Genomic DNA, 26,053 nt, shown 5'->3' with positions numbered 1-26,053 from the left:
CTGTGCACATCGTCTCTGTGTAGGCCTCAGCACATCATCTCTGTGTAGACTCTGTGCACATCATCTCTGTGTAGACTCTGTGCACATCATCTCTGCAGACTCTGTGCACATCATCTCTGTAGACTCTGGTGCACATCATCCCTGTAGACTCTGTGCACATCATCTCTGCAGACTCTGTGCACATCATCTCTGTAGACTCTGGTGCACATCATCCCTGTAGACTCTGTGCACATCATCGCTGTGCACACTGTGCACATCATCTCTGTGTAGGCCTCAGCACATCATCTCTGTAGACTGTGCACATCATCTCTGTGCAGCCCCAGCACATCAACTCTTGCACCACTGACTGCATGCACTTCTGCAGTGATGGTGATGCTTACCTTAAGAGGCATTTTGCAGTACTCGCTGAGTTGCGGCACATCAAAAACCAGACGTCGTAGGAGTTGCTGTAACATGGAAGGTCTCAAGTGACTGTGATTCAGAGAAAGAAAGCAGGAAGATGGGATGAAGTAAATACCAAATAGTGAAAAGAGGAAGTTCGGAAAAATGAAAGGGCAAAAAGAAAGAATGAAAGAAGCATACATTAGGGTCAGCAAGAGGGCTTAGTGGGTAAGGGCACTTGGTCGGTTGGTGCACAAACCTGAATTTGATCCTCTCCCTATCCCAGAGTGGAAGGAGAAAACCAATTCAAGAAAGCTGTTCTCGGATCTCTACATGTGCCTTGTAGCACAAGGACACACACACACAACAATAAAATATAAAATTTAAAAAGAGGCATACATTAGGGTTAAGTATCAAAACAAAGAGTGTCTTAACACAGATCCTGAGTAAATGATAGTGGATGGTAAAGCCTTCCGTTTAAAAATGGAATATGGCTAAAATATAAAAAAGGGACATGTGCAAATGAACTGGGATGTTAAGAGTCAATTCCAGCTACCAGGAGTCAGCTTGTTCTGGGGGCCGTATGCGTTGAAAATGTATTCAGTGATCATGTGCAAAGCACATAACAGAAAGAAGACATAGCTGGCTTCATAACCATCTCTAAGGACTTCTAAGAACTAAGGATCTTCTCTCATCTAAGACAGGGTTTCACTGTGATGCTGAAAAGGAAAAAGATAAACTGATCAGCAGCAGAGGTGGACTCTGAGGCCACCTACTGGTACCGTCTGAAGGCAGCCCTAATGTCTCCCTGGTTACAATCTGATCAGGAATTTCACACAATTGGAACTATTTTGTAGGGCGTTTATTTTCAGGACAACTGTGTAAATGGCAAACACAGTAACTAAAAATTAATTAAGGAAAGACTTATCAAATTACAGAGTTCATGACTGTGGTATATGGTGTAAATAAATTCTGAGATAGAGAAAGGAGAGATAGGGGAGGTTAACTTTTTAGTTTTAGATGCCAAACTAAAGTCCAGAGGGACCTGTGGATTTTCTCCAGAGCATGAACACACAGCACACACGAGCACACAAGCATACACACACATACACACACCACACACACATACACACATAATACCACATACACACAAATAAATACACATATACACATACATACACACAGACACACATGCATACACACATAGACATACGCATCCACACACACACACACACACACACACATGAGTTTGCTATAAAATTTCAGTTCATGAGTCCCCAGATTGCTTTCATTGCTACCTAAGGAGCTTTAGAGGCAAGATCAGTGGGTAAAGGAGACTTACTAGAAAATTTGTCAAAGAACCTTCAGCAAGGAGGATGCATGCCGGTTGAGAGAGACAAAACCTATCTATTTCACATCCTTTCCAAGAACTAGCCTTGTGATAAAAAGCCCTGGGCTGAGAAAGGCTAATCAAAATCCAGCCCCAAAGTAGCAGCCCTATCACTGAATCTACTAATTATGACTTAAAATTGACTCAGGGTTTCTTATTACTGTTCAGATAATTAGCAACTGTTGTCCAATAAATCTGTGACTCCATTGTTGTCTAACTGTCCCAGCTAGTTTTACTGCCAGCTTGACACAATCTGAAGTCACCTCGGGAAGGGGCTCAACTGAGAAAATGCCTCCATAAAATAGGGCAGCAGGCAAACTGTGTGGAAACCTTGGGTTGTGGTCCTAGGTTCTACAGGAGAGCAGGCTGAGCAAGCCTAAGGAGTAAGCCAGTAAGCAGCACCCCTCCAGATCCTCTGTATCAGCTCCTGCCTCCAGGTTCCTGCCCTGTTTGAGTTCTTGTCCCATCTTCCTTCAACACTGAACAGTAGTAAGCCAAATAAACCCTTTTCTCCCCAACTTCCTTTTTGGTCATGGTGTTACAGCACAGCAATAGAACCCTAACCAAGATGCTGATGTTTTATAAATAAATAATAAAATGCCTAGTTGTGATCAGTCGGCCTGCTATACCTGGATCTCAGGTTGGCAGAAGAGGAGAGCATTGCCCCAAGAACTACAGAGACAGAATGGGGAGCTCATTTGAGGGTCAACGTGAACTTCAACTTCCCCCAAACTCTGGTTTCTTTGAAGCTTATTTCTAGTTGCCAAAGAACCTGGCTTTTCTATTTGGAAAGAGCTAAGGCCAAGACACCAGGGCTCCTGGGGCTGGAGAGATGGCTCAGTGGTTAAGAGCATTGCCTGCTCTTCCAAAGGTCCTGAGTTCAATTCCCGGCAACCACATGGTGGCTCACAACCATCTGTAAAGAGGTCTGGTTCCCTCTTCTGGCCTGCAGACATGCACACAGACAGAATATTGTATACATAATAAATAAATAAATATTAAAAAAAGACACTGGGCTCCTTTCTTGATGTGGATCTATTCTGAGTTCAGATTCAGCCAAAGCCAGACCAAGGATAGCTTAGCTCTTCACACAGGCACAGCATGGACGCTGACAGAGAGGAGTTGTTCTTGAGTAAAGCTAACAGTTCCATTGCCTCCACTGAGAAGGGATGTGGAGACTTACATCGGTAAGAAATGAGGTCAGAAATCTTCCTTTTCAGGTGGTGAAAGAGAAAACCCGAATCTCCATAACCCTTACTGGATGAGTGTGTCTACAAAGCTTTGTCTATCCTGCAAGACCACCAGCCCTCTATTGAGCTTCATTTTCTACCAATGATAGCAGCCTTGGAATGAGTGAAGTACTCTGTGTATTGTCTTAGTAAGGGTTTCTATTGCTGCAATGAAAGACCATGAACAAAAAGCAAGTTGGGAGAAAGAGATTATTTGGATCTATACTTCTATACTGCTGAAAGTCATCAAAGTCAAGATAGGAGCTCAAACAGGGCGGAACCTGTAGGTAGGCGCTGATGCAGAAGCCGTGGAGAGGAGCTACTTAGTGGCTTGTTTCCCATGACTTGCTCGGCCTGCTCTCCTAAAGAACCCAGGACCAGCACAATGGGCTAGGCCCTCTACAATCAATCACCAATTAAGAAAATGCCTTGCGGTTGGATCTTATGGAGGCCTTTTCTCACCCGAGGTTCCTTCCTTTTAGATAACTCTAGCTTCTGTCAAGTTTAGACAAAACTAGCCAGCACAATTGACCCCTTGTCAACTTGACACACAAACACATCACTATTAAGCAACAATCCTTCCTTCCTTATTGGTTCCCAAGATCTCACATTAAAATCAAAATTTCAAAATACCAGTCTTTACAAATTCAAACACGTTAAAATTTCAGTTTTTTAAAAAATATCCGATCTCCTCTCTAAAAATACCAAATCTCTTTTAAAAGTTCAGTGTCTTTCTTTCAACCATGGGTTCCTGTAAAAAAATAAATTAAATTAAATACCTTCTTACTTCAAGAGGGAAGAACCAGGGCACAGTCACAATCGAATCAAAACCAAGCCAAACTCCAACAGAGTAAACAACACAATGTTCAGCATCAGAATAAGCTCCTAGTCTCCTGGGGTCGTCCAACACCCTTGGGTGACTTCCACAGCTCTGCCCCTGCAGCATGCACAGCCTGTCTTCTAAGCTCAGGGAGGCTCCCCTACCTACTGCTGCTGTTCTTGGTTGTCCTCTCATGGTACTGGCACCTCCAAAATGCTGGGGTGTTCTGCTGCAGCTGGGCTGCACATTTACCAGTAGCCCCTCATAGGTTTCCTTCATAGTGTCAATCTCCATTTCTCTGCAAGGCTCCTTCAACCCTGGGCCTTTAACTGCTACTGAGGCTGCACCTTCACCAATGGCCTCTCCTGGTGCCAAGCCTCAGATGCTATCCAAGATCCCTTCTTCATGCCCACCTGTGTGAGGCTCACACTACCAAGTTCTGCTTAGAGCATGAGGTACAACCTTGACCACCTCTGGAATGTAGCTTCTGCGTGTTGGCTCTCAGAAAACACTTTGCAGAAGATTTCGTCTCAGCAATGCTGGTCTCTTCTCAATCACTGCTAATTTCTTAGCTCTAGCTAACCAGCATCGATTGTCCCAGTAACACAGAGGTTTCCCTTCAAAGGTATTGGTCACTTGTTAATCATGGCTGACTTTTTTATGGCTTGATTGTTCTTTTTAGTACTGAGTAATATTCCATTTCCTGGACTTACACAGTTTGTTATCCATTGACTTATTTAACGTTGTTTAAAACTTTGTTAAAGATGACTAATATGATATAAAAATCAAGTTTTTATAAAATGTATATATATATTATATAATGAGTAATATGATATATGATGTGAACTGTCAAATAATTTGAGTAAACACAAGGATTATGATTATTGAAATTACAGTAAGAGTTTTCTGACTTTGTGAGGAACTGCCATGTTGTCTGAAAAAGTAGATGCACTGTTTTGCATCCCCACTGACAGTCAATGAGAGTCCTGCCTGTCCCTCATCTTCAGCGTCTGTGTCATCATCAACGCAGAGTCTAGGGTAAGTCACAATAGCAGACAGACGAGATTTTAGCTAATGTTCGAATGAGGAACAATTCTGATGAATCTTCCTCTAGTCATCATGAGCCTTCTAATGCATGTGACTGGGACACAGGCCACCAAGAACAATCGGGAACCATGTCCCTGTGGCTCCTAAAATGGGAGCCTGCTGACCATTTCACAAGCGTGTCTCAATCACAGCTGGGGATCATTCAAAGAATCAATTTCTTAAGGAGCTTCAGTGCTAGAATTCTGGATTCGATCCCACAGGAGTTTGAATCCTGGGGCTGGGATGTGGTCTGGGAACTGGGAAATCCGTCTAGGATCCCACAAAGTGACTCTAACACACAGCTGAGAAACTACTAGATTGCAGCAGCGGGTTGGAATCCTAGACCGCGTGTGAGACCAGCTGCTAAAATACCTCATCCTTCATCCATCCAGACTAGATACAGATGCCCAGTGTTCTTTGTCCGCTTTTAATGCCTGCTTACATGGACAGAAGCTGTTTTCTTTATTCCCCACTGTGAGCAGATTATTTTGCTCCAGTCTTGGGAGGCCTGGAGGTGAAATGTTCTGATTTACAGATAGAGTTTGATTTCTGTGTAAAAGTTCTTTCTTGTTCTCTCTTAGACAGTGGAGAAATCTTTCTGGGTGGTTCTTCAGAACTAGACAATTGGTTCATTATAGAAATATTTCAGGCACAAAAGACAAAATCAGTTTCCCTGGTTTTTCACCCCAGTGGGTAAATCCTGAGCGGTGTCCTCCTCTTCCCTATGATGAGAGGTGATTTCAAAGAAGATTGTGTGACAATACAGGCCAAGGACATTTTAGGAGAGATGGCTGTGGGAGGTACCTGATGACGGTCTGGGAGCTTCTCTCCTCAGACTTTATAACCAGTGTCACAATGCATTATTGTATTATACAGTTATGTACTGTATAGCTGTGTCACACATAAGTGCATCTGGCATGGATACATATGCACAAGTCAAAAATAAAAAAGGGCACACTTACTTGCAAATGGCAAGCAAACATTCTTCTATGGTGTCCCTCTGCGCCTTGGTGAGGGACCGTCCTTTGGAAAGCCTGTATATTGTCTGCAGTGTAGAATCGATCAGAGAGGTGCAGTGCTCTGTCCCAGAAAAGAGAGGGGCGCATCTAGTAAGGAGTGGGAGCACAGCCGAACATATGTACCTGTTGAGTGCCAGCGCAGACTCGGTGGTGCTGAGGGACACCTGAGAAAGGGAGTGAGGGCGTTAGTTAACCTCACGGCAAGCAGCCCATTCTTCTTGTGTTTGGGAAGTTTCCTTAGGGAAACTTAGACACGGCTGTACTCACAGGCTATCTGGAGAGGGCACCTGTGCCCACAGATAAGCACCGAAGACACGGGGTAAGTTAAACATGCAGGCATCCTTCAAAAGAGGGAGATGTTAAACTTGTTCCTCCTGGAACTCTGGGAATGGATGTGGTTTACAACCTGGAGATCAGTCTCTGCTCATATATCCCAGAATTTATGTTTTACTCACCCCAGGCCTTTCCCCCTAAATCGCATGAACATTGCTTTTAGTGCATAAAACTCATCCTTGAGAGAGATGTCATTTGTGTTTTACAACAATCTAAGTGGCTTCTATGTTTTCTTAGGGCCAGGCCAAATCCTGGCCCCTGCAGGCATTGCACTTACATTACCTCAGTCAGCCTTCCTAGACCTTATCTTAGGTGTGGTTTCTAAGACAACAAGAACTCATCTTAGGAAGAAAATCATACCTATTTGTAAAGAGTTTCTATGTAAACATGGCTTATGCTTCAGTCTACTCACGGGAGTGAGTTAAACATGCTACACTTAAATACAGCAAAAATAAACAAACTTAGGTCAGACTCTCATCTTGGCCTGGCACCAGCTACCTAAACTGGACTGCCCTGAGTTTCATTCTCCCCTCACCTGGATCACTTCTCTGCCAGCTGGACAGCCTGCCGGGACCCCTACACACTTCTCTTTCCCATTTAAAAGAAAAAAAAAAAAGGATTATCCCCTATCCCCAGACACAAAGCAAACATCTAGAAATGACTGGATTCTAAATGGTCTCAGGGAAGAATTTTAAGCTTTCACTGAATTCAGTCAATGGACATCAACTGCTATTTGAATGCCCAGGTTCCAGATGTTTGCATCCTCATTCTGTATGGAGCTCTCACTTGTTACCTTATGGGCAGGAGTCTCACAGGTTGTCTTCCTGGGATAAAGGTTAATAAATGGGTGTATACTGTCCTTCAAACCCACCAGCTTTACGAAGAGAAAGTGGATTTCTGATGCTCACTAGTTAATTTATACGTACTCTGGGCCGTTCACAACCTGGTAAATAATATGAGGGTTGACCAGACGCTGCAGGAGAAGTACAAAAAGGAACAGGAATCTAGGGCCTTCTCCAAAGCTCTGGAATAATTTTCTTTCACTTTGTTCCTCTTTGTAAACTTAGATGGACAAGCTGAATTTAGGGACGATCCATTTAGTGACACTAAATATAGCCAAAGCGTGGCGTGACTAATGTCATTTGTTGAAGACCGAAGGACTTCAGAAGAAGCCTTGAGACCCACAGAGATAAAATGTCACTATTTCCTGCAATTATCACAGCTATTATATCTGAATGAACATGTCCTACAACTTATGATTTGGGAAAGTGTTTTCTTTGAAGCCTTCACATTTCTGGGTGTTCATATTAATTATCAGAAGTTCGTCTTCTGGAGACATTGTCAACTACGCTGGAGATAATAGCTCGTCTTTCTCATTTATCTCTTTCAGGGGCTGCGTGGTTCAAACGAGGAAGCAGGGCTTGCAGTCCTGAGGCTTGAAAGTTCTCAGATGAGGAACTGAACATAAAATCTCTCTCTTTATTTTTATTTATTTTTTTTTTGAGGGGCAGATGGTGCTTTGGCAAGCACGTGATCAAACATCAAATGCTAGAAGAGAATTTGCTGTTTGAACTACAAAAAGAATTAAAGGCTTTAATAAGAAAACGTGAACTCCACAAATTTGAAAAGTTATTTTTAAAACCTAGGGATTTATAGAAAAGCTCCAAACGAGAGTAGTGGTGGGTGGGTTATAGAGAAGATATAGAAGGATCCGATGGCCCTGACTCTTTCACTGACAGACCATTCCTCATTTTCATGTCCAGTAAATGAATGGAGGTCCCGGCAGCAAACCCTTCACTCCAGAGCTCACACTTACGCCTACTGGACACCAGGTGGCGCCCTTCAGAAATCTAACTGCAAACACGCTTATAAGAAAGTTTTTTGAAATTAAGCCGATCTAGCTTGTTGCATCCTCCTCGCCCTCCCCACAAGACACAAATATGAAACCTGGAGTTTCTTATATTAGGGTCAGACACTTTGTGTCGTGATGCCTGTGTATGTTGGATTTCTTTATCCCAGCATTGATTGCCCACTGTGTCTTTGTCCTTGGCTTCCTGTACTGACCTCTGTCATACCTCTGGCTGCAGACCATCCTTCTTGCTGGCCCACGTATGGGATGAAATAGGCAAGAAAGGGAAGAGTATCTGTAGCCTGAAAGGCTTCCAGCCAGTCTTTTCCATAAACAATAGAATTTTTTCTTTTGTCTCCTGGGAGACCGTTAGTGATATCCATAATTGGTTATAAGAAGGAGTTGGATAACAGAAAAATTGCTCCTGGTATTTTACAGGTAGCCAGACATGCTATGAAAACATGCTATGATGGACATCATTGTCTGGTTCCCTTTCGCCATTTCCTCAAGAAATAGTGCCCCAAGGTTTGAGAAACTTCAATGGAAGGGACTGAAACAGAAAATTAAGGCCAAATTTACCTACATGTAAGATTTGGGGTCAATAAATTAACGTTTTCCAGTTTTTGGTACCTCTGTTTTTCTCACTATTAAGTGAGCCATTAAAATATGAACATCAAGTAGTCAGGAAATATGTGTTCCTAAGTCCAATGTTACTCACCTAACCATGAGGGGAATTCTCTTCTACACTCTTTATCTTAGCTACTTACTGTATCTAGGGATGCAGATGCTCGTAGGTCAGGCAAAAACCCAACTTCCAGCAAGTGGAGCAGGAAGGTTTGATCTTTAATGCCATACACACGGTCCAAGAACAGCACCATGGGTGCCTTGTGGTCAGGGCAGAAGTTGGCTGCCATGTCCGGCTCGCTGACTGATCCATCTGAAAGACAGAACACATCACTTCCTGCTCCCTGTTCACACAGTTAGAAAACACAGCAGAGAACTTGTCTCTCTGTAGCTGGCTGTGATAGGCAACAGGAAGGTTAGGAATAAGAACCAGATTGGAAGCACCTTAAACTAGGATGGGAGAAGCGACTGTCAAATATCTATGAGCTGATAACTAAACACATTTTAATTAAAAGTTTAAATTCATAATGGAGTAGATTATATTTTTAAAGGTAACCTGTAGGCACAGTTCACAGGTTTCTAATTTTGCTATAAAGTATACTCATGTATACTTTATATAAGGCTGTAACTTATAGACTCAAATACAACATGATGGTGTAGTTTATGGCTTCTCTCTCCAACTCCACGTTCTGTGACGCTACATTGGCAGCATGAAGCTACCTACAGTGGGAGTATTTATCCTACAAAATAGGGAAATTTCTAGGAAATCGAGGCTTGCGTTATTGCTCTTTTGGTGGATGATGCAGGAATGTAAGGGAAAATGCTAAGAAAGTAGATGAAACTGAATGATATGTCTGTAGTCATCGCACCACAGTGCAAAAGAAGGCAAGTACTCCTCCAGTGTCTGCTCCAGGTGATACTTAGACCAAATTACCCCATCAGTTTAGACTGACTGGAGTGCAAAAACCTGGCACAAGGCTAAAGTGAGGAATCTGCAGAGAAAATCAGCCTGCTTGACTTGGAAAATAAGGGAGTTTTTAGGGGGAAAGATGAGCAGCCTTCTCTCTCTGGTCTTATACCAAAAACTAGGAAAGATAACTCCCAAATGACCAAGAAAAGTCACAGCATTTGCGAGTGCTGAACGGGAGCAGACTTCCTAAGGCATCCCAAGGGGCACAGGGCTGATGTACTGTCCATCTCAGGGCCTCCTTCTGCCAAGAAATCTGTGTGGACCGGTAAGAGGGACGGGACGGGCGCCATGGAGCCTCCCACCCCGCAGCACAAGGAAGATTGGGAGTGGGTGTCTAAGACTGACTTGGTTTTTTATCCACAGCTGTGGTGCTTTGATGAATACTATTTTCGTGGGATTCAGCAAGTGTTTTGTGTTGAAAGAAAGCACCACGTCTTTGGGAAACATGGAGTTTAACATCTATTTCCTTTTCCCATTTTCTCTGACACACTATTACTCCACTGTGCTGTATGAAGTTATGAAAGTGACACATATTCTCGAACATTTAATAAAATGCATGTTCTTTTTTAATATTTATTTATTTATTATGTAGACAATATTCTGTCTGTGTGTATGCCTGAAGGCCAGAAGAGGGCGCCAGACCTCTTTACAGATGGTTCACCATGTGGTTGCTGGGAATTGAACTCAGGACCTTTGGAAGAGCAGGCAATGCTCTTAACCACTGAGCCATCTCTCCAGCCCCTAAAATGCATATTCTACAACCATTTCAATATTTATTTGTCCATGAGCCCCTACTACATAAGTATATTAAGATATCCTTTGATGGTGTTTTGTGTAATGGGAGTTTGGGAAACACTGCAACAGCCAGACTCGTGCTATCTTTTTAATGACATCACGTGCCTGATGAAATTAAGGTCATCATATAGAGTAACTCAGAGAATCAAAATGTTTTGGGGATGATTGGTGCCAAATGCCACAAGTAGCATTGGGGGTAACTTATTCTCCTGGGCTGTGAGGTCTTTCAGATCCATAGGGCACACTGGCAATGGAGAAGTCAGGCCACGGTAAGAGCTGTTGCCTGTTCATTTTATCACACTTCAGAAGGCTAGAGCAGTCCCTGGTCCCAGAATGGTGAGGCCAGTCTGCACCTGAGTCCAATGATTTGGCATCTCATCACAGGGAAGCAGATGCTGGAGGACTAGGTTAGTCTACAGAAAACTCATCATGGGTAAAAGAACACGTCCCCCGGCAGCCTGCATTGTCATCTGGCCGGGAACTCTGGCAGAGTCCTGCTGCTGAGCAGGCAAGTACTAGAAGGCAGGCTCAGACAGACTAAGGCTGATCCTTACCTTTGTTTAGGGAGGGCAGTTTCAGGGGGATGCTGATGATTCCAACCAGGTCTTCTGTGGGGACCAAGGAGCGTAGGATGGAGCGGATCCGGATGGCTTCCCCTTTCCCTGTTTGAATGAGCTGTCACAACGGAAAGAGGGAAAGAGTTTAGATAGATGAAGTCCCCACACACTGCCCGGCCCAAGAACAGCAGGAAAGTAGTCCTGGCAGCAGGGGTCTGTTTCTGAGTTCTCCCCAATTGCTATTGATATGTGTGACTACAGAGAAAGAGACTTCCTCTTGATTTACTACAAAAAGGGAGATGGAGGGAATGAGCCACTGAAGGCAGCCAAATTCTTCCCTGAGGCTGAAATGCTCAGCAGGGAAGGTATCAGCCCTCAGCGGGGAGCCCTCACAGCCACGTTGGAGAGCTGACTCTGTGTCGGCAGTGCCAGTCCTCAGAATTGTCAGATGAGAAAATGACTTAGAAACTCCAGTCTCTTCTGAGCTTGAAGACTGTTGCGGGTGGGCAAGAAGAGTCTAGACACTGTCGAAGATAGAGTCACCCCAAGGAGGCTAGGTTTACTTATACACAAACCAACTGGCCAAGCAGCATGCACACAAGTGTACATGTTCATCTTCCTGCAGAGGTCTCTGACGAGGTGGCAGTGGACCTTCTGCTGAGAGGTAACTAACTCTCTAGGAGCACAGGGTCAGATCTGCCCCCAGGTGGGCTGATGCATACTGAGACATGGGGCCCCAGAGAAAGCAAGCAGGATCCTGTTTCTATCCTGCCTGCCACCTCTCTTTCTGGTGGGCTGTCAGCAATGATGCAGCTTTACCTCTTTCCTTCTGCAGAAGGAGCTCTGAGACAGTTGTAGAGGTGTGTACGTATGCGTGCATGCTTGAGTGAGTGTGTGTGTGTGTGTGTGAATCTATTGGGGCATGAAGGTGGTAGGCAGAAGGCAGGTATTTATTTCTTCCTTAGGCCGGCTCTGGTGAATCAGCTTTGGCAGGCTGTCTTTTGGAGAACTTGGCAGCTATGGAACTTGCTTCCAGAAGTGTTACAAAGTGATCAAGGGAACCAGGGCACTAACAAAAGGGGACTAACTCTTCTCCTCCAAGGTATAGACACCCTGCCACTTCCCTGGCTTCCTTCTGTGTTCTCTCTTTGCTCAAAGGAACTGAAATGAAAAGACAGGCTGATGAGGTAGGGCTAGTATATCACAGAAGGAACTGGTGTCCTAGTGATTCTCATCTGCTTCCCAACACCAAGATTTAGATTTTCCTTCCACAAGAAGAACAATTATTTCCTCTCAATTTCAGTGTGAGGCTTTACGTAAAATAACGTCAAATATCTTATCAGCGGGAGTGAAAAATGGAAGGGAATAAACACTTTTTAGACCCAAACTGGAGTTCTGAGAAGACATCACATCAGACAGAACCATCTTTATGTGTATGTGCCTGCAAAACTGTTTTCCTAGAGACCAAAGCCATGGTCATCAAGCCAGTATTTCCCACACAGAGTGTCTACGTGGCACTCAGGAGGCATTTACAACGGCATGGCCAAAATCTGGTTAGCCATGTTTTGACCAAGCTGAGGCACATGGAAGCCTCATTTCGGGAAACTTTTTAAACAATATGTGTAGAGGCTATATCCAGATAGTACCAAAAAAGAGCACACACGGACACATGCCTGCATGCACACACACTTTCTTCCTTAGAAGGTGGCCCATCCAGGCATTTGAAGTGGAAACTGCTTTGGCGTTAGCTGAAAGGAACTCGGAGCGAAGCTTTTTAGTAAATGCCAGGCACAGATGAAGAAACTACACTCAGGGTTTCCCGGTGTTCTCCACTCGGGCTGCTGTTCTTCAAAGCTGCTGTCAGGAAACTCAGTCACTTACATGCATTTCAGGAGCACAGCGGCCCAGTAGATCAATAAGAGCCGAATAAAACGACATAATGGCATTGCCCATGTGCACAATCTCTTCCTCCTCCTCGTCATCCTCTGTGCTGCAGAGAAAGAGTCCACATGCGGAAGGTTCGTGAGAGCCCAGGAACTGCTTGCTAAAAACACCCCATTCGGACTGAACAAACTTTCCCTCCCCACTTCCCACTCCAGAGGCTGATGACGTGGCTTTACTCAGTATGCCCAAAGGTCCCAAATATTTTTCCATGATAGCTTAAGGCTTCCGTGAACCTTGAAACGTGAGTTCAGGCACTATCCACCTTTCATTCCCTCTTCCTCCCTGAGTGCCCAGTTGGACAAGAAGTCAGGAGTCGGGCTATGAGGTTACCAAGCTCTTCTACTCTGGGTCTTTGTTTTATATCATGTTATAGAAGAAAGTTGAGGCAAAGATATTTTGAGTTCTCCCTTATCGACTAAGCGATCTATCAGAACTGATGACAAAGGGGGAAAAGCCAACTGTTTGGAGAGTCAACTCTGGTGGGTTACACACATCCTGCAGACTATGGGGTATAAACTAGGTATATAAAGGCAAAGGACCACTGGACACGATAGAGGGAGAGTGGCAAGTGGATCAATAACTATACCAACTAAACTCTGAACTCTTAAATCCTACAGCAATCTGCGAGGAATCTATACACTTAAAGTGCTCTCCTGAGCAATCCTCCTGCAGCCACGCTATAAGCAGGTGCAGTAGAAGTAGAGGCTTTGCTGCCTCAGTGGTTTGCCAGCTGCGCTGAATGGTCTGAGGAAATGGAAGGAGCCGCTACTGATCCCCAAGCTCTCTGGGCAGGTCATAACAGTAATGGGCCTGACAAAGTGATCTGAAGCATTTTAACTGCCATAAAACATCTGTGCTCTTTCTACCAGGCACGCTTCCTGAGCCAACCCTAGCGAATCATGGACTGACAGTATTTGACAGCCTACCAACTGCGCACGCACTGGAGTAATTCACTTACACTTCTGTCTTGTAACCCTGGGAGGGGAGGTCGAGCGCAGGGTTCTCTGAGATCTTAATAGCCCCCTGCATGGCCGCCAGCAGTCCGTTTCCTCCTTCACCCCTCAGAGCCGGCCCAAAACACTCAGGACGTCGGATGAGCAGCTTGACCACAACACTGGCGTTTTCCTCTACACTTTCACCTGAGGAAGAGAGAGGCCTGGTGTCTTTTGCACTGGAAATCACAACCTCAAAGTTATTTGTAGCCGGTGAGCTGGGAGAACAGCATTTCACTTGCTTTGTCACCTATTAATATTATGAGAAAATATCGATGAAAGAAAGGTGACCTCCAATAAAAGGTCAGATCTACTCATTACACAATTGACCATCATGGAATAGAATATTGCTCTCCGGTTCAGGGTTTTTATCTCTGAGATGACCCCCCTATGTTGAGGCCCTCAGAGGGTACATATACCACTCAATCTGCTGTTACAAGTTCATTTACAAGTGACTTGGGGACAAAAGAGCCTCACATCTTGCTGAGTGCCTGCAGAGCTAACACTTGGCCTCCTTTCCTGAAAAGAGGTAAGAAGATAACTCAAGCTAGCGTGCCTCAGCCAGTCTGGGGGAAATGATACCATAGCTCTTCACTTGATGAGTTGTGTGGGGTAACATACATATCCCAGAACAATCTGGCTTGGTAGGGCAGACCTCATTATATCTGAAGCCATTGGTCAGGATGAAGAATCTGCCGGATCAACTTTTCTAATAATAGGCCTGAGGGAAGGGATGGGGCAAAGCGCTATGTTCTCTTGGCATTTCTCTTTGGAGGAGCCAAGGATGGACTAAGCAGTGACAAAGGAAAAGGAATGTATAGGAAAGGAGAGCTGCTGAGTCTCAGAACCAACATTTCCATCCCAAAGCAGTGTGACAGCTTGCTTAAACAATTTATAAAACACACCTTCTTTGTTGGGTGAAATCCTAATTTGTGTTTGAGAATGTGATCCCTGAGGTAGACTCTCAGGTATTTTTTAAAAATGTGTATTACATGAAGCCTAAAGAACAATGCTTTTCTCCCAAACCATTACATTTCCAAGTATTAAGTTTTAAGTATTTCTTGAATGGGTGGTGAATTATATAAGAGAATGCACACTTACGTAGGCTATGGCATTATTAATTCCTCTGAAGACATATCTCACATGGTCATAATCTAAAACAATAGTCATCTATTTCACAGTTTTCACAGGTCTGGACCTTGGGAGTTGATTAAGCTACATGGTCTCAGCTTGGGATATACTTAAAGCTTCCGTGTCAGGATTGGTTTGGCTACCGTTATCTGGAGATACGTCTGCAGCTCGGGGAATCAGCTTCTAAGCTGATGGCATGCTGCCTTGGTTACTTGTTGGATAGTAGACTTGAACTTACCACGTTGACCTCGTTGGAAGGCTGCTTGGGTGTTCTCATGACATGGCCATTGATACCCACAGATCAAGAGAATAAGGCAGAAGCTGCAGTGTGCTTGTAGCAATCTGGTTATGCACAATCATTTTGCAGTATTTTATTCATTAGATGTGATTCACTAAACCTAGCTCATGCTTAAAGGAAGAAGATTTAGGCTCCATGTTCTAGAGGGAGGACGACCACATAATTCATAGACATTTAAAAGCTATCTGGGCAGATTACATTTTGTTTCATAAAAATGTTTTATTTGGAATAATTAAGGCTGGAAACATAGCTCAATGTAGAGCACTTGCCTCGCTTGGTCACAGCCCTGGCATTAATATTTAGTCACCTAAAAGTGCTACAATTAGGGCATAGGAATGGGGACACTTGTGGGATTTTAAGGATGTTTTAGAATTATGTTCATGTCATCCAGAATTTTTCATTACGCTGAATTTAAACAGCTTATCATTTTTACAAGTTGTCAAGGAGAGTTTAGAGAATCTGAGAAGACATGTGCCATCTAGGAGCTAGGCATAGAAGCATATGTCCATAATCCTGGGGTTAGGAGGCCGAGTCAGGAGAATCACATGTTCAAGGCCAGCCTGGAACGCAAAGGGAGTCCCTTTCTCAAAACATCCAACTTCTCTTCAAGTCTCACCCAAAAAGCATGACCCATGCACATACCGGCAGCGCTAATTAGGCTTCCAGGTTTAGAAAAAAGAATACTTGTAATAAGCGGGAAAAGTGGTGGTGGGATGTAGGTGGAGTTTGAGGGAGGGAGTGTGGTGGTGAGTTTGATCAAAACACATTGTGTGCATGTTTGAAATTCTCAAATGTTTAATATAAACATATATTTAAAAGAATAGCATGTCACTTCTACCTCATATTCTTGATACGTCCCAATACAGTTTACTCACAGGAGAGATAGTTCAGTAAAAGTACCAGAAAGAGCAGCATGCTCAGAAACAAACACTCTTAGACATAGATGTAACATATGGTACTACTTTTAAATATTTCTGGCCTGTAATTCTTAGCAGGTATCATATATACATGTCCTTTGAAACGTATGAAATATTAAGAGTCAAAATTGGGGAAAAACCCCCAGCCTTATTAATGAAGCCGACTTCAAGGAGACACTCTGACGCTTTCAGCTCACACTGGAGATGCTTGTGGGTCAGCACATTTTCTAATCAGCATACTCAGTTCAGCTCAGCACATCCCACAGCAATTAGCACCACAGAGTTTATGGGACAGAGAAGCAGCAGAAGCAGAAGTGGAGAAATCAAAGTTGTATATTGGGATTGCATCTAAAGTTTATTTGCCCAATTAGCCCCCTTTTAATCCAAATCTCACATCTTCAGAACTTAGCTAATTAGGTTGACTCTGAGAACTGACCCAGGAAGCCATTCCCTGATCATTTTAAGTTGGACATATGCAGGGGATGCAGATGTACTCTATTAGCAGATGAAACCAGAATCCAACCACTGTGGCTGATTAGACAGGGGACTAAGGAGAATTAGTAAAGACTTCATGGAGTAGTGGGGACAGAAGAGTGGGAACACTTCCTGGTTGCCTGTAGTTCAGTGAGCCCAACTGCCAACCAAGCGTACTCTGGTGAGGCCAAATGTTGAGCTTCCTGGCAGTTTTCAAAGGCGGGAAAACATTTTGAGGTAAATTGCTTTTGCCCAAGGGCATGCCACAATATTTTTTTCTTGAGTTCCAAAATAAGAAATGAGCTTAGCAACAGCGTGGATGCCTGCAGTGCAGTGCCTTCCTTCAAAGGCGCTCAGTTGGTAATGCTGTGACTTTCTTTCCAATATGTCAGAGCAGTGGGAAGGAAATAGAAAAGATTCACACTGGTAAAGGTATCAGCCTCCAGGGACAATTAATAGACACTCTATTGCATCTTCAATATGTCACCTTCTCTCACGCCCTGTGTTCTAACTACAGTTCTGTTACATAGTTTGTTTGCCCAGCATGCTTTCTTTAGAATGCCATCCTCTTGTCATAAACGCTTGACTTAACTCCATGGAATTCTCCAAGAGTCGCTTAAAGCACGAGAGCTCCAGAAATCTGCTCCTCTCAAACACCAAACCCTTCCTTGTGTCTGTTTTTCTCACTAAACTGCACGTTTTGTAAAGACAGAGTGCTGTGTCTGAATTATGTAATCCTGTATGTTCAGGGTTTTGCTAATGTTTGACACGTTGTGGAGGCCCCCAAATGTGAGCCTATCCCACCTTGTCTGAAGGTCAGAGAGTTTGGTTTATTTTGCTTGCTCAAAGTTGTGGACAACAGGTATGGCTACACCCTGACCTAGGATGTGGTTACTTGGTGTTTTGGACATTAAGATGGCCCATAGAAGTGGATCCACTATTTTTCTTTCTTTTGAAATAAGAGGTTTGACCTAGGGAGTGACTGCCTGCAGAATACTTGGTCTATGGTGTTTTTGCTGCTCCAAGCATCAAATACTTTTCTCAAGAATTAATGGCTAATGTTTCAAGTACTGGGGCAAGTAACTGTTCTGACTGTCCTTTGTATCATGTGAAGGCCGTCTTTTGCCTCCTTCCCCTCTTTTGTATTGAGGTATAGAATGTATGGAAAAATAAATGCAGGTGAAATCAGAACTCAGAATTCAGCATTTAGTATTCACAGAATTGCCCTCCTGTTACTATTCTATGTCTCTGTGTTTATTTCTTATCTCTGTTCCTCCTACCTAACTTTTCTAATTCTCATGCCTCTATTCTGGAACGTATGAACCTGCCATGGCTAGGGTTATGGCAGGAGTCACCCCAAAAAGGTGACTCCTGACAACATATAATATATAATCAAAATAGTTATTATTTATTTTCCAGTTCTGAGACTTGAACCCAGGGCCTATACATGTTAGTCAAGTATTCCTAAGCTACACCCTCACCTACAAAAGAGTTCTTGACTAAACAAATAAGCTTTCTCCTGGTCTAAGAGGGAGGTGTTAGGGATCTGCCTGTAGACTACTATGATAGGACCAGAGCAAGCCAGAGAGTCTTAGCAAATTTTCTCATTAATTCAAACTATTGCTGAGCCTATCACCTTCTAGCCATTGATCTAGGAACAATGGACAAGTATTAAATCAGACAGTACAGCCTGGATCCCAGAATGAGACAGAACTATCCTACCAGACCCATAGACTGGCACGAGCACTTCCCAAATGTCTTATAGATACATAATAAATAAATGTTTATTATCCCATGACAATAAATATAAATTTGCCTACAGTCAGATATAGGGGAGTAGATGTCTTAGTTAGGGCTCCTATTGCTGTGACAAAACACCATGGCCAAAAAGCAAGTTGAGGAGGAAAGTATTTATTTAGCTTTCACTTCCATATCACTGTTCATCATTGAAGAAAAGCCAGGAAAGGAACTCCAACAGGGCAGAAACCTGGAGGTAGGAGCTGATGGAGAAGTCATGGAGGAGAGCTGCTTACCGGCTTGCTTCTCATGGCTTGAAGAGCCTGATCTCTTATAGAGCCCAGAATCACCAGCCCAGAATAGTACAACTCACAATGTGCTGGGTCCTTTCAGATAACTTTAGCTTGTGTCAAGTTGATATAAAAACTATCTAGCAAGTAGAACTCTAGAATTTGGATCTAATTCTGATGAAGTAGCCTGGGTAGAAAAAGAAAACATCCTGGAAGAGGATGAAAGAGGAGAAAAAAACTCATGGACTTTCGAAACATTTTAGACATGGAATCAACAGAGTTTAATGATAGGTGTAGGGAGGGAAAATGCAGCTGTCTGTTTGTGTATCTGAAAAATGGGTGATTGAAGTTAGGAGATGGGAAATTCTTGGGGAAAGAGTGGATTTGGGGTTATAATTATAGATGCAACCTTTAGATTCAGGGCACGAAAGTCTAAGTGCCTCGTAGTCTGTAGTGGATACATGAAGTGGGAAGTCTAAGAGTGACTTAGGGAAGAGAACAAAGAAGAACATCAGGACATATGTGGATCTTACAGTTAAGGGACAAATGAGGTCCTGCAGGGTGGACTGTCCTTCCACTAGCGCAGTGGAAACCTGAGGATTAGAATATAAACATCCAAAAATGTTAATTATGTGTTTATAGTTTGGGTTCACATCTTTTTAAAAATGTGACATAAAATGAAAAGGAAACCTAGAGTCAGAATTGATGAGCATATTAATATAATATATAGCATCTATTCAATATGAAAGTCAATTTGTGATGAGTGCCAGACATATAATATTTTGCATGAAGAATATTGGTGAAGCATGGTTTTTAGATATAAGTTAAAATACCATTTTAGGTTAAATCAATGGTTTCATTTAGATCTCAAGCTTCATTCACTATTTTTACTATTGAAATGACTGGGAAATGTTGTGAAATAGAATATTTGTTTAACTATGTGAAGATGTGTTACATTTGTTTATGCTGCATTTGTTTGGCTATGTAAAGATGTGTTGCTGTTTTACCTTGCCTGATTAAGGCACCTGATTGGTCTAATAAGAAGCTGACTAGCCAATAGCTAGGCAGAGGAGGAATAGGTGGGACTGGTGGACAGAGAGAACAGGGAGCCAGCAGCCGGACATGAAGGAAGTAGGAAAGCAGGTTGGACAGCACATAGTTAGGGTGTGTGAACCTCAAGGAAGCGCATAGGTTAATAGAAATGCATTAATTTTATTTATAAAAGCTAGCTATGAACAAGCCTAAGCTAAGGCTGAACATTCATAGTTAATAAGTCTCTTTGTTATGATTTGGGGGCTGTCAGTCTAAGGAAGCCTGCTACATCTTTTCAATTACATTGTAAATTTCAGAACAAAAGTCATCTATTACATATTTTTGTTATGACCTTCACTGGTGTTTAATACTAGTCATAAGAAAAGTTAGTAGAACCTTCCTGACTCCATGAATGCATAGACAGAAATGAACAAGTTGAGTCTCAAACACCTACTTCTCGTATGATCTTTAAAGTTGAGACACCATTTTATACTTTTGACCTTAGTAGGCGTATGTATCCTAGGAATATGGTCTAACATGACCTCTCCATATGATTCTTTTTTTTTTTTTTTGGTTTTTCGAGACAGGGCTCTGTAGACCAGGCTGGTCTCGAACTCACAGAGATCCGCCTGCCTCTGCCTCCTGAGTGCTGGGATTAAAGGCATGCGCCATCTCCATATGATTCTTAAGTGGGACACAATATAAATAAATTATCTCGAAAAAATAAGAGATTGAACAAGATACAACTGTTTCTTTCTCCAAGATGTTATTCAATACGGTCTTCTCTAGGCATTCCTACACTGATTTTATCAAATTCCAACAAACACCATCTTTCTTGGCATGGCAACTAAGTTCCACTACATGGGTAGGGGTGGTGGGTTATAGAACCTTTAACAGTGATCCCAGACATCTTCCTAACAATTATAACTGGATTTTTTTGTTTTGAGTAGAAAGACACAGAATGCATCTCATTACTTCTAATAGCTCATCACTTGGTCGTCACCTATTACTTGACAGATGTGTGTTATGGCTGTTAATGGTGTATCAACCTGGGACAGCAGCTGGCAAGTGCTAGGAAATAACTGTATTTCTCCAAGCATGTTTATAATGAAGAGGTGGATGAAACATACTAACAACAACAACAACAACAACAACAACAACAACAACAACAACAAAAGCACAGAATTTCTCCCCTCTTGAAGACTGGTATGAAATCTTTTCCTTCTTAGTAACTACATTAGGAGGTGATTGATCCCAGACAACCAGACATAGTTTTTCATTTGTAGGTACATAGAGGCTTTATTACTCTCAGAATTGAACACAACCCAGGACTTTAAAGCAAGGTTATCAAAATTCAGTAGAGAAAATTATCTCCTTTAAGAAATCCATGAGGCACCTGGCAGTAGGACCAGGATCTATCCCTGGTGCATGAGCTAGCTTATTGGATTCCATTCCCTATGGTGGGACGCCATGCCCAGCCCTAATGTAGTGGGGAGGGGCTTGGTCCTACCCAAACTTAATGTGCCAGACTTTGTTGACATCCCCTGGGAGCCCTTACCCATTGGGAGGAGTGGATGGGGTTTGGGCTGGTGGTAGTAAATGGTGGGGGGAGGAGAAACGTGGGGGCAGAACTGTGGATGGAATGTAAAATAAAATTTAAATAAATTAGAGTCGGTCGATGGTAACACATGCCTTTAATCCCAGCACTCAGGAGGCAGATGCAGGCGGATCTCTGTGAGTTTGAGGCCAACCTGGTCTCAGAGTTCCAGGACAGGCTCCAAAGCTACAGAGAAACCCTGTCTTGAAAACAACAGTAACAACAACAGAAGCAGCAGCAACAACAACAAAATGAAAAAGATAAAAAATGAAATCTTATTTAGAAAGGTCATATAAAACATTAAGATATGCTGATAAACAAGTGGATGCATCTAGAAAACGTCATATTGAGTGAGGTAACTCAGACTCAGAAAGACAAATATCATACGTACTCACACAGAAGTGGCTTTTAGACATAAAGCAAAGAAAACAAACCTACAATTCACAATCCCAGAGAACCCAGACAATAATGAGGACCCTAAGAGAGACATATATGGATCTAATCTACATGGGAAGTAGAAAAAGACAAGATCTCCTGAGTAAATTGGGAACATGGAGACCATAAGAGAGGGTTGAAGGGAAGGGGAGAGAAAAGGAGGGGAGCAGAGAAAAATGTATAGCTCAATAAAATCAATGAAAAGATATGCTATTAAAATAATATTAGAGTTTTTAATTGTATTATTTTGATATCTAAAAGCCTTTTGCTTTAGCTTTAAAATGTTCTTAACAGCATAGTTAAACAATATAATTCTTCTTCTTCTTCCTTCCCTTTCTTTCTTTCTCGTTCCTTCAGCCCAAGAGACTTACTGCGTCACTCAGAGTGGCCTCACACCTGGAAACCTCCTGCCTCAGCATCCTGAGTACTAGAATTATGCCACACTTGGTTATGCCATAATTGTTGACAAACCCAAAGAGGAAAATTCAATTTCTCTTGGATTATCAGGGAGTTAAACTATTTGCATTGATATTCTCTTTTTATGTCCTATTGATGCAACCTTGGGCTACTCTGTTGAACAGATGCCCTGAAAGTAGCCACAGATCCTTTTTAAACCATCTTCAGATATTAAGGATTTACATAGTGTTTTGAAGTCTCAAAAGTCTACTACATGACAGCTACAACTGGTCTGCAGATACTTTCCATTTCTATCTGTTGTCTGATTGATTTCTTATCCTAATAGTTAAATTATGGGCATCTCTGAGTATCACACACAATAAAATCGGTATTATTTGACCTAACATAAATTTACTGTGATCTATGTTAAGCCATTTCATCTTCTTTTATCCTGATTTCTTTCCTCTTTATCTTCAAATCCCTCCGCTAAGAATTTCAGCTTAGTACTTTGGCTTTGAACACACTCGCATTCATCATCATCATTACCATGATCACCACCACCACAGCCAGCAATTCTTTCTCTGTAATCTCTATCTGCTATATTGTAAATCTCCAATGTATTTACTCCCATCCATCCCCATCCTTACCGTTATAACTCATTCCAACCCGAATACAGAACTTGTTAGTAGTTCCTGTTACTCTGTCTCCTGTTAAGACAGTTTCTTGGTTCTCTTTACAAAAAGATTGATACTAACATTTCAGCTTGGCATTTATGCTCTCCCTGTTACAACCATCCACCTACCCTTCAAATCTCATTTACTATTGTCATTCACACAGTCACCCTAGAGATTGACAGATCACTGTTTGCTGAGAACAGTATTCTTTAGCCTCTAGGCCACGTACATGCCACTCTCTGACAGGATAACCTCCCTGCATCTGTTTTTAGGAACCTGACATTTTAGGTACATCTCTAACATGGCCTCCTTCACAGCATCTTCTCTGACCATCTCAAAGAAATGAATTTATCCTCTCAAAGCTTTTGAGTACTCCTTTCTTGCCTTATCCATTTATTTATTTTAAAATAGTGATTTTCATGTACATATACTCTCATGTAAAACACAATAAATTCTCTTAAAGCAGAAACTGGTGTACTTTGCCCAAAACAAATACAGTATTTGTTTTCTAGGATACCATAAATGCTAAAGCTCATAGATGTAGCCAATTTACTAGAACTTGTTGCATTATGAAAATGTACTAAAGAGATTATGTTAACAAGATATAAATAGCACTAAGGTAAGAGGAACAGATCACACATTTTGGTCCAGACTTTAGTTCATTATAGTTGTATCTAATCAGCAAGTGTGGGAATTCAGGTAATCTACATAGGCTCATAGCCAGTAGATACTTTCAAACTGACGGTTACACTAAATGATTTATAAAATTCTTGATCTTGACTATGAAGGAGGATAGGATAAAAAAATTCAACCTACTTGCATCCAGTTCATCTATCATGCAATCTATGTACATAAAAATAATTTTAAAAAGATTTATTTTTTATATGTGTGTGTGTGCACGTGCGTGAATGCTCACACACATGCAGAAACACACGTGTGGATGCCCCCGTGGGGGCTGCAAGAGGATGTCGAATCCACTGGAGCTAGAGTTAAAGGTGGTCAACAAGCTGCCTGATGTGGGTGATGGGAATTGAACCCTACAAGAACAGTATGTACTCTTTATGGCTGAGGATTCCCTCTAGTCCTTGACTTAGAAAAATTAGTTATTTATTTTTATGTGCATAAATGTTTGGTCTGCATGTATGACTCTGTACTGCATGCATGCCTGGTGTCCACAGAGGCCAGAAGAAGAAACTGGATATCCCAGGACTGGAGCGCTATGTGGGTTCTGAGAACCCAATCCTAGTTCTCTGAAAGAGCAGCCAGTGCCCTTAACCACAGAGCCATCTCTTCCGTCACAGACCTTGAATTCTTAACATTTGCCTTTCCCCATCCCCTTTCCTCTCTCTCTCTCCTTTTATCCCGCCATCTTTCTTCTCTCTTGATATACTAGATCTGTGTTAATTCTGGAATATGCTTATTTGAACCGGAAGTGGAACAGATTATTCGAGGCTATACCAAAACTGGTCTTGAGAGAAGAAAACAGTTTGGAGAGATTAAGAAGAGGTTTGGTGGAGAAGCGTGGGATCTAGTTGCTAGAGCAGAGAAATGTAAGTGTAGTGCAAATACAGGTGAATGAGTGCTGTAACAAAACCTCAGTAGACAACATACTTTTCAAGAAAGCAGTCCACTTGTCTTACACATTTACAATGTCTATTCATTATTTTGGTGTTATGAAAGCATTTTAGGAGAATGGAAATTCCTTACAAACAGATGATGGCTTGTACCTAGAGTAATAATATTTAAGGTTGTTATGGCGATGCACATTGGGGATTGAGTTACCTTTAATAGCTATTCACTTATTTTTGTTCTTTTGATCTACTTATGCATCTATTCACGTCTTACCCACTCATAGACTAGTCTAAAGTCCTGGAGGTGCATACTCATTAACTCTGTGAAACAGATGAGGTGATGGGAGAAGAGGCACAGAGAGGAGGCAAGTCCAAGCAGGGCAGTCCTCGCTGGATGTGTCACTGCATTCTCTAGATGCTTGTCTGGCCCGCTTCTTCTCGGGAGTTCTCTTGCCAGCTGCCAATCATCTGTATAGTCTATTATATTGACTGACACAAAGCAATGACATGATGCCCTTTTTTTGTATAAAGCCATAATTAATGATTATTCTATCCTGAGCATGGAGTACATGGGACTCACTGTTCACGAAGACGGCAAACCTCAGGAAGGACAGGTAACGTTCCCCTTCAATGGGGTTCCAGCCAACGTCCGGGTATCCTTTGGCCAGAAGCATGGGGCAGCTCTGAAGGCCACAACCTGCCAAGTAGGTTACCACCTGCCAAGAACAGCACAAAAGTGATGAGTATCTATTTTACTCAGTAGGATGACTACTGTGTTAAAAATTACAAATAAACAGAAAATAAAAAGAAACCAAGTTTCAAAAAGGAAAGTTGGATCTGCTTGAGCAAGCCCTGGTGAAAAAAATGGAAATGAGCCACCATGTAAAACAGGATAGCTGTTTTTTTTTTTAAAAAAAATTGTAAAATATAGGATTACCATATGATCCAGAATTTTACTTTTGGATCTAAACACAAAAATTACAAATACGATCTTGACAGATCTACAATCCAAATTCACAGCAGCACAGTTCCTAACTGCTAAAAATATAGAAGTATCTTTCAATGAGCAACTAGGTAAGAAAAATATGGCATATGCAGATAATACATTGTAATCAGCCTTAGAGAGGAGGGACTTCTCATAGGCTAGGCCCGCATATTGGACAATTCTTGAAGATACATTAAGTGAAGTAAGTCAGTCATGCAAAGAAAATAGTGTGTGACTTTAACTCAGGAAAAACCACAGCAGTCAAAACCATATGGGCAGAAAGAAAACTGGCAGTTGCCCGGGGCTGCAGGGAGGAGGGAATTGCTGGTAAATGGGCAGAGTTTGTTTAATGAAATGGAAGGAACGATGAGATGAATGTGGTTCTGGGTGCATAGCATTATAAAAGGCCTCAGTGACTCTGACCTGCACACTGGAGAACGGCGAGGGGAGGAAACTCCGCCCATTTTGTCACAATGAAAACAACCACCACCACTACCAGCACCACTACCACCACACACCACCACCAC

General features: G+C 42.4%; 1 protein-coding gene across 1 annotated transcript in view; it reads right to left on the bottom strand.

The window, feature by feature from the left end:
- The window catches only part of Ryr3 (ryanodine receptor 3), a 571,876-nt gene that overhangs the window by 123,377 nt on the left and 422,446 nt on the right, over nucleotides 1-26,053 (bottom strand). Inside the window, exons 44-50 of the mRNA XM_026787730.1 lie at nucleotides 25,122-25,257; nucleotides 13,956-14,136; nucleotides 12,935-13,043; nucleotides 11,051-11,171; nucleotides 8,875-9,044; nucleotides 5,869-6,089; nucleotides 381-471 (exon numbers count right to left, since the gene is read on the bottom strand). Coding sequence (XP_026643531.1) covers nucleotides 381-471; nucleotides 5,869-6,089; nucleotides 8,875-9,044; nucleotides 11,051-11,171; nucleotides 12,935-13,043; nucleotides 13,956-14,136; nucleotides 25,122-25,257 — 1,029 coding nt within the window. The remainder of the gene's footprint in view (nucleotides 1-380; nucleotides 472-5,868; nucleotides 6,090-8,874; nucleotides 9,045-11,050; nucleotides 11,172-12,934; nucleotides 13,044-13,955; nucleotides 14,137-25,121; nucleotides 25,258-26,053) is intronic.

Source organism: Microtus ochrogaster (genome assembly GCF_000317375.1).
Source record: "Microtus ochrogaster isolate Prairie Vole_2 chromosome 14 unlocalized genomic scaffold, MicOch1.0 chr14_random_1, whole genome shotgun sequence".
Taxonomy (NCBI): domain Eukaryota; kingdom Metazoa; phylum Chordata; class Mammalia; order Rodentia; family Cricetidae; genus Microtus; species Microtus ochrogaster.
The sequence above is the reverse complement of the archived record's forward strand: the minus strand, read 5'-3'. Positions and strand labels throughout refer to the sequence as shown.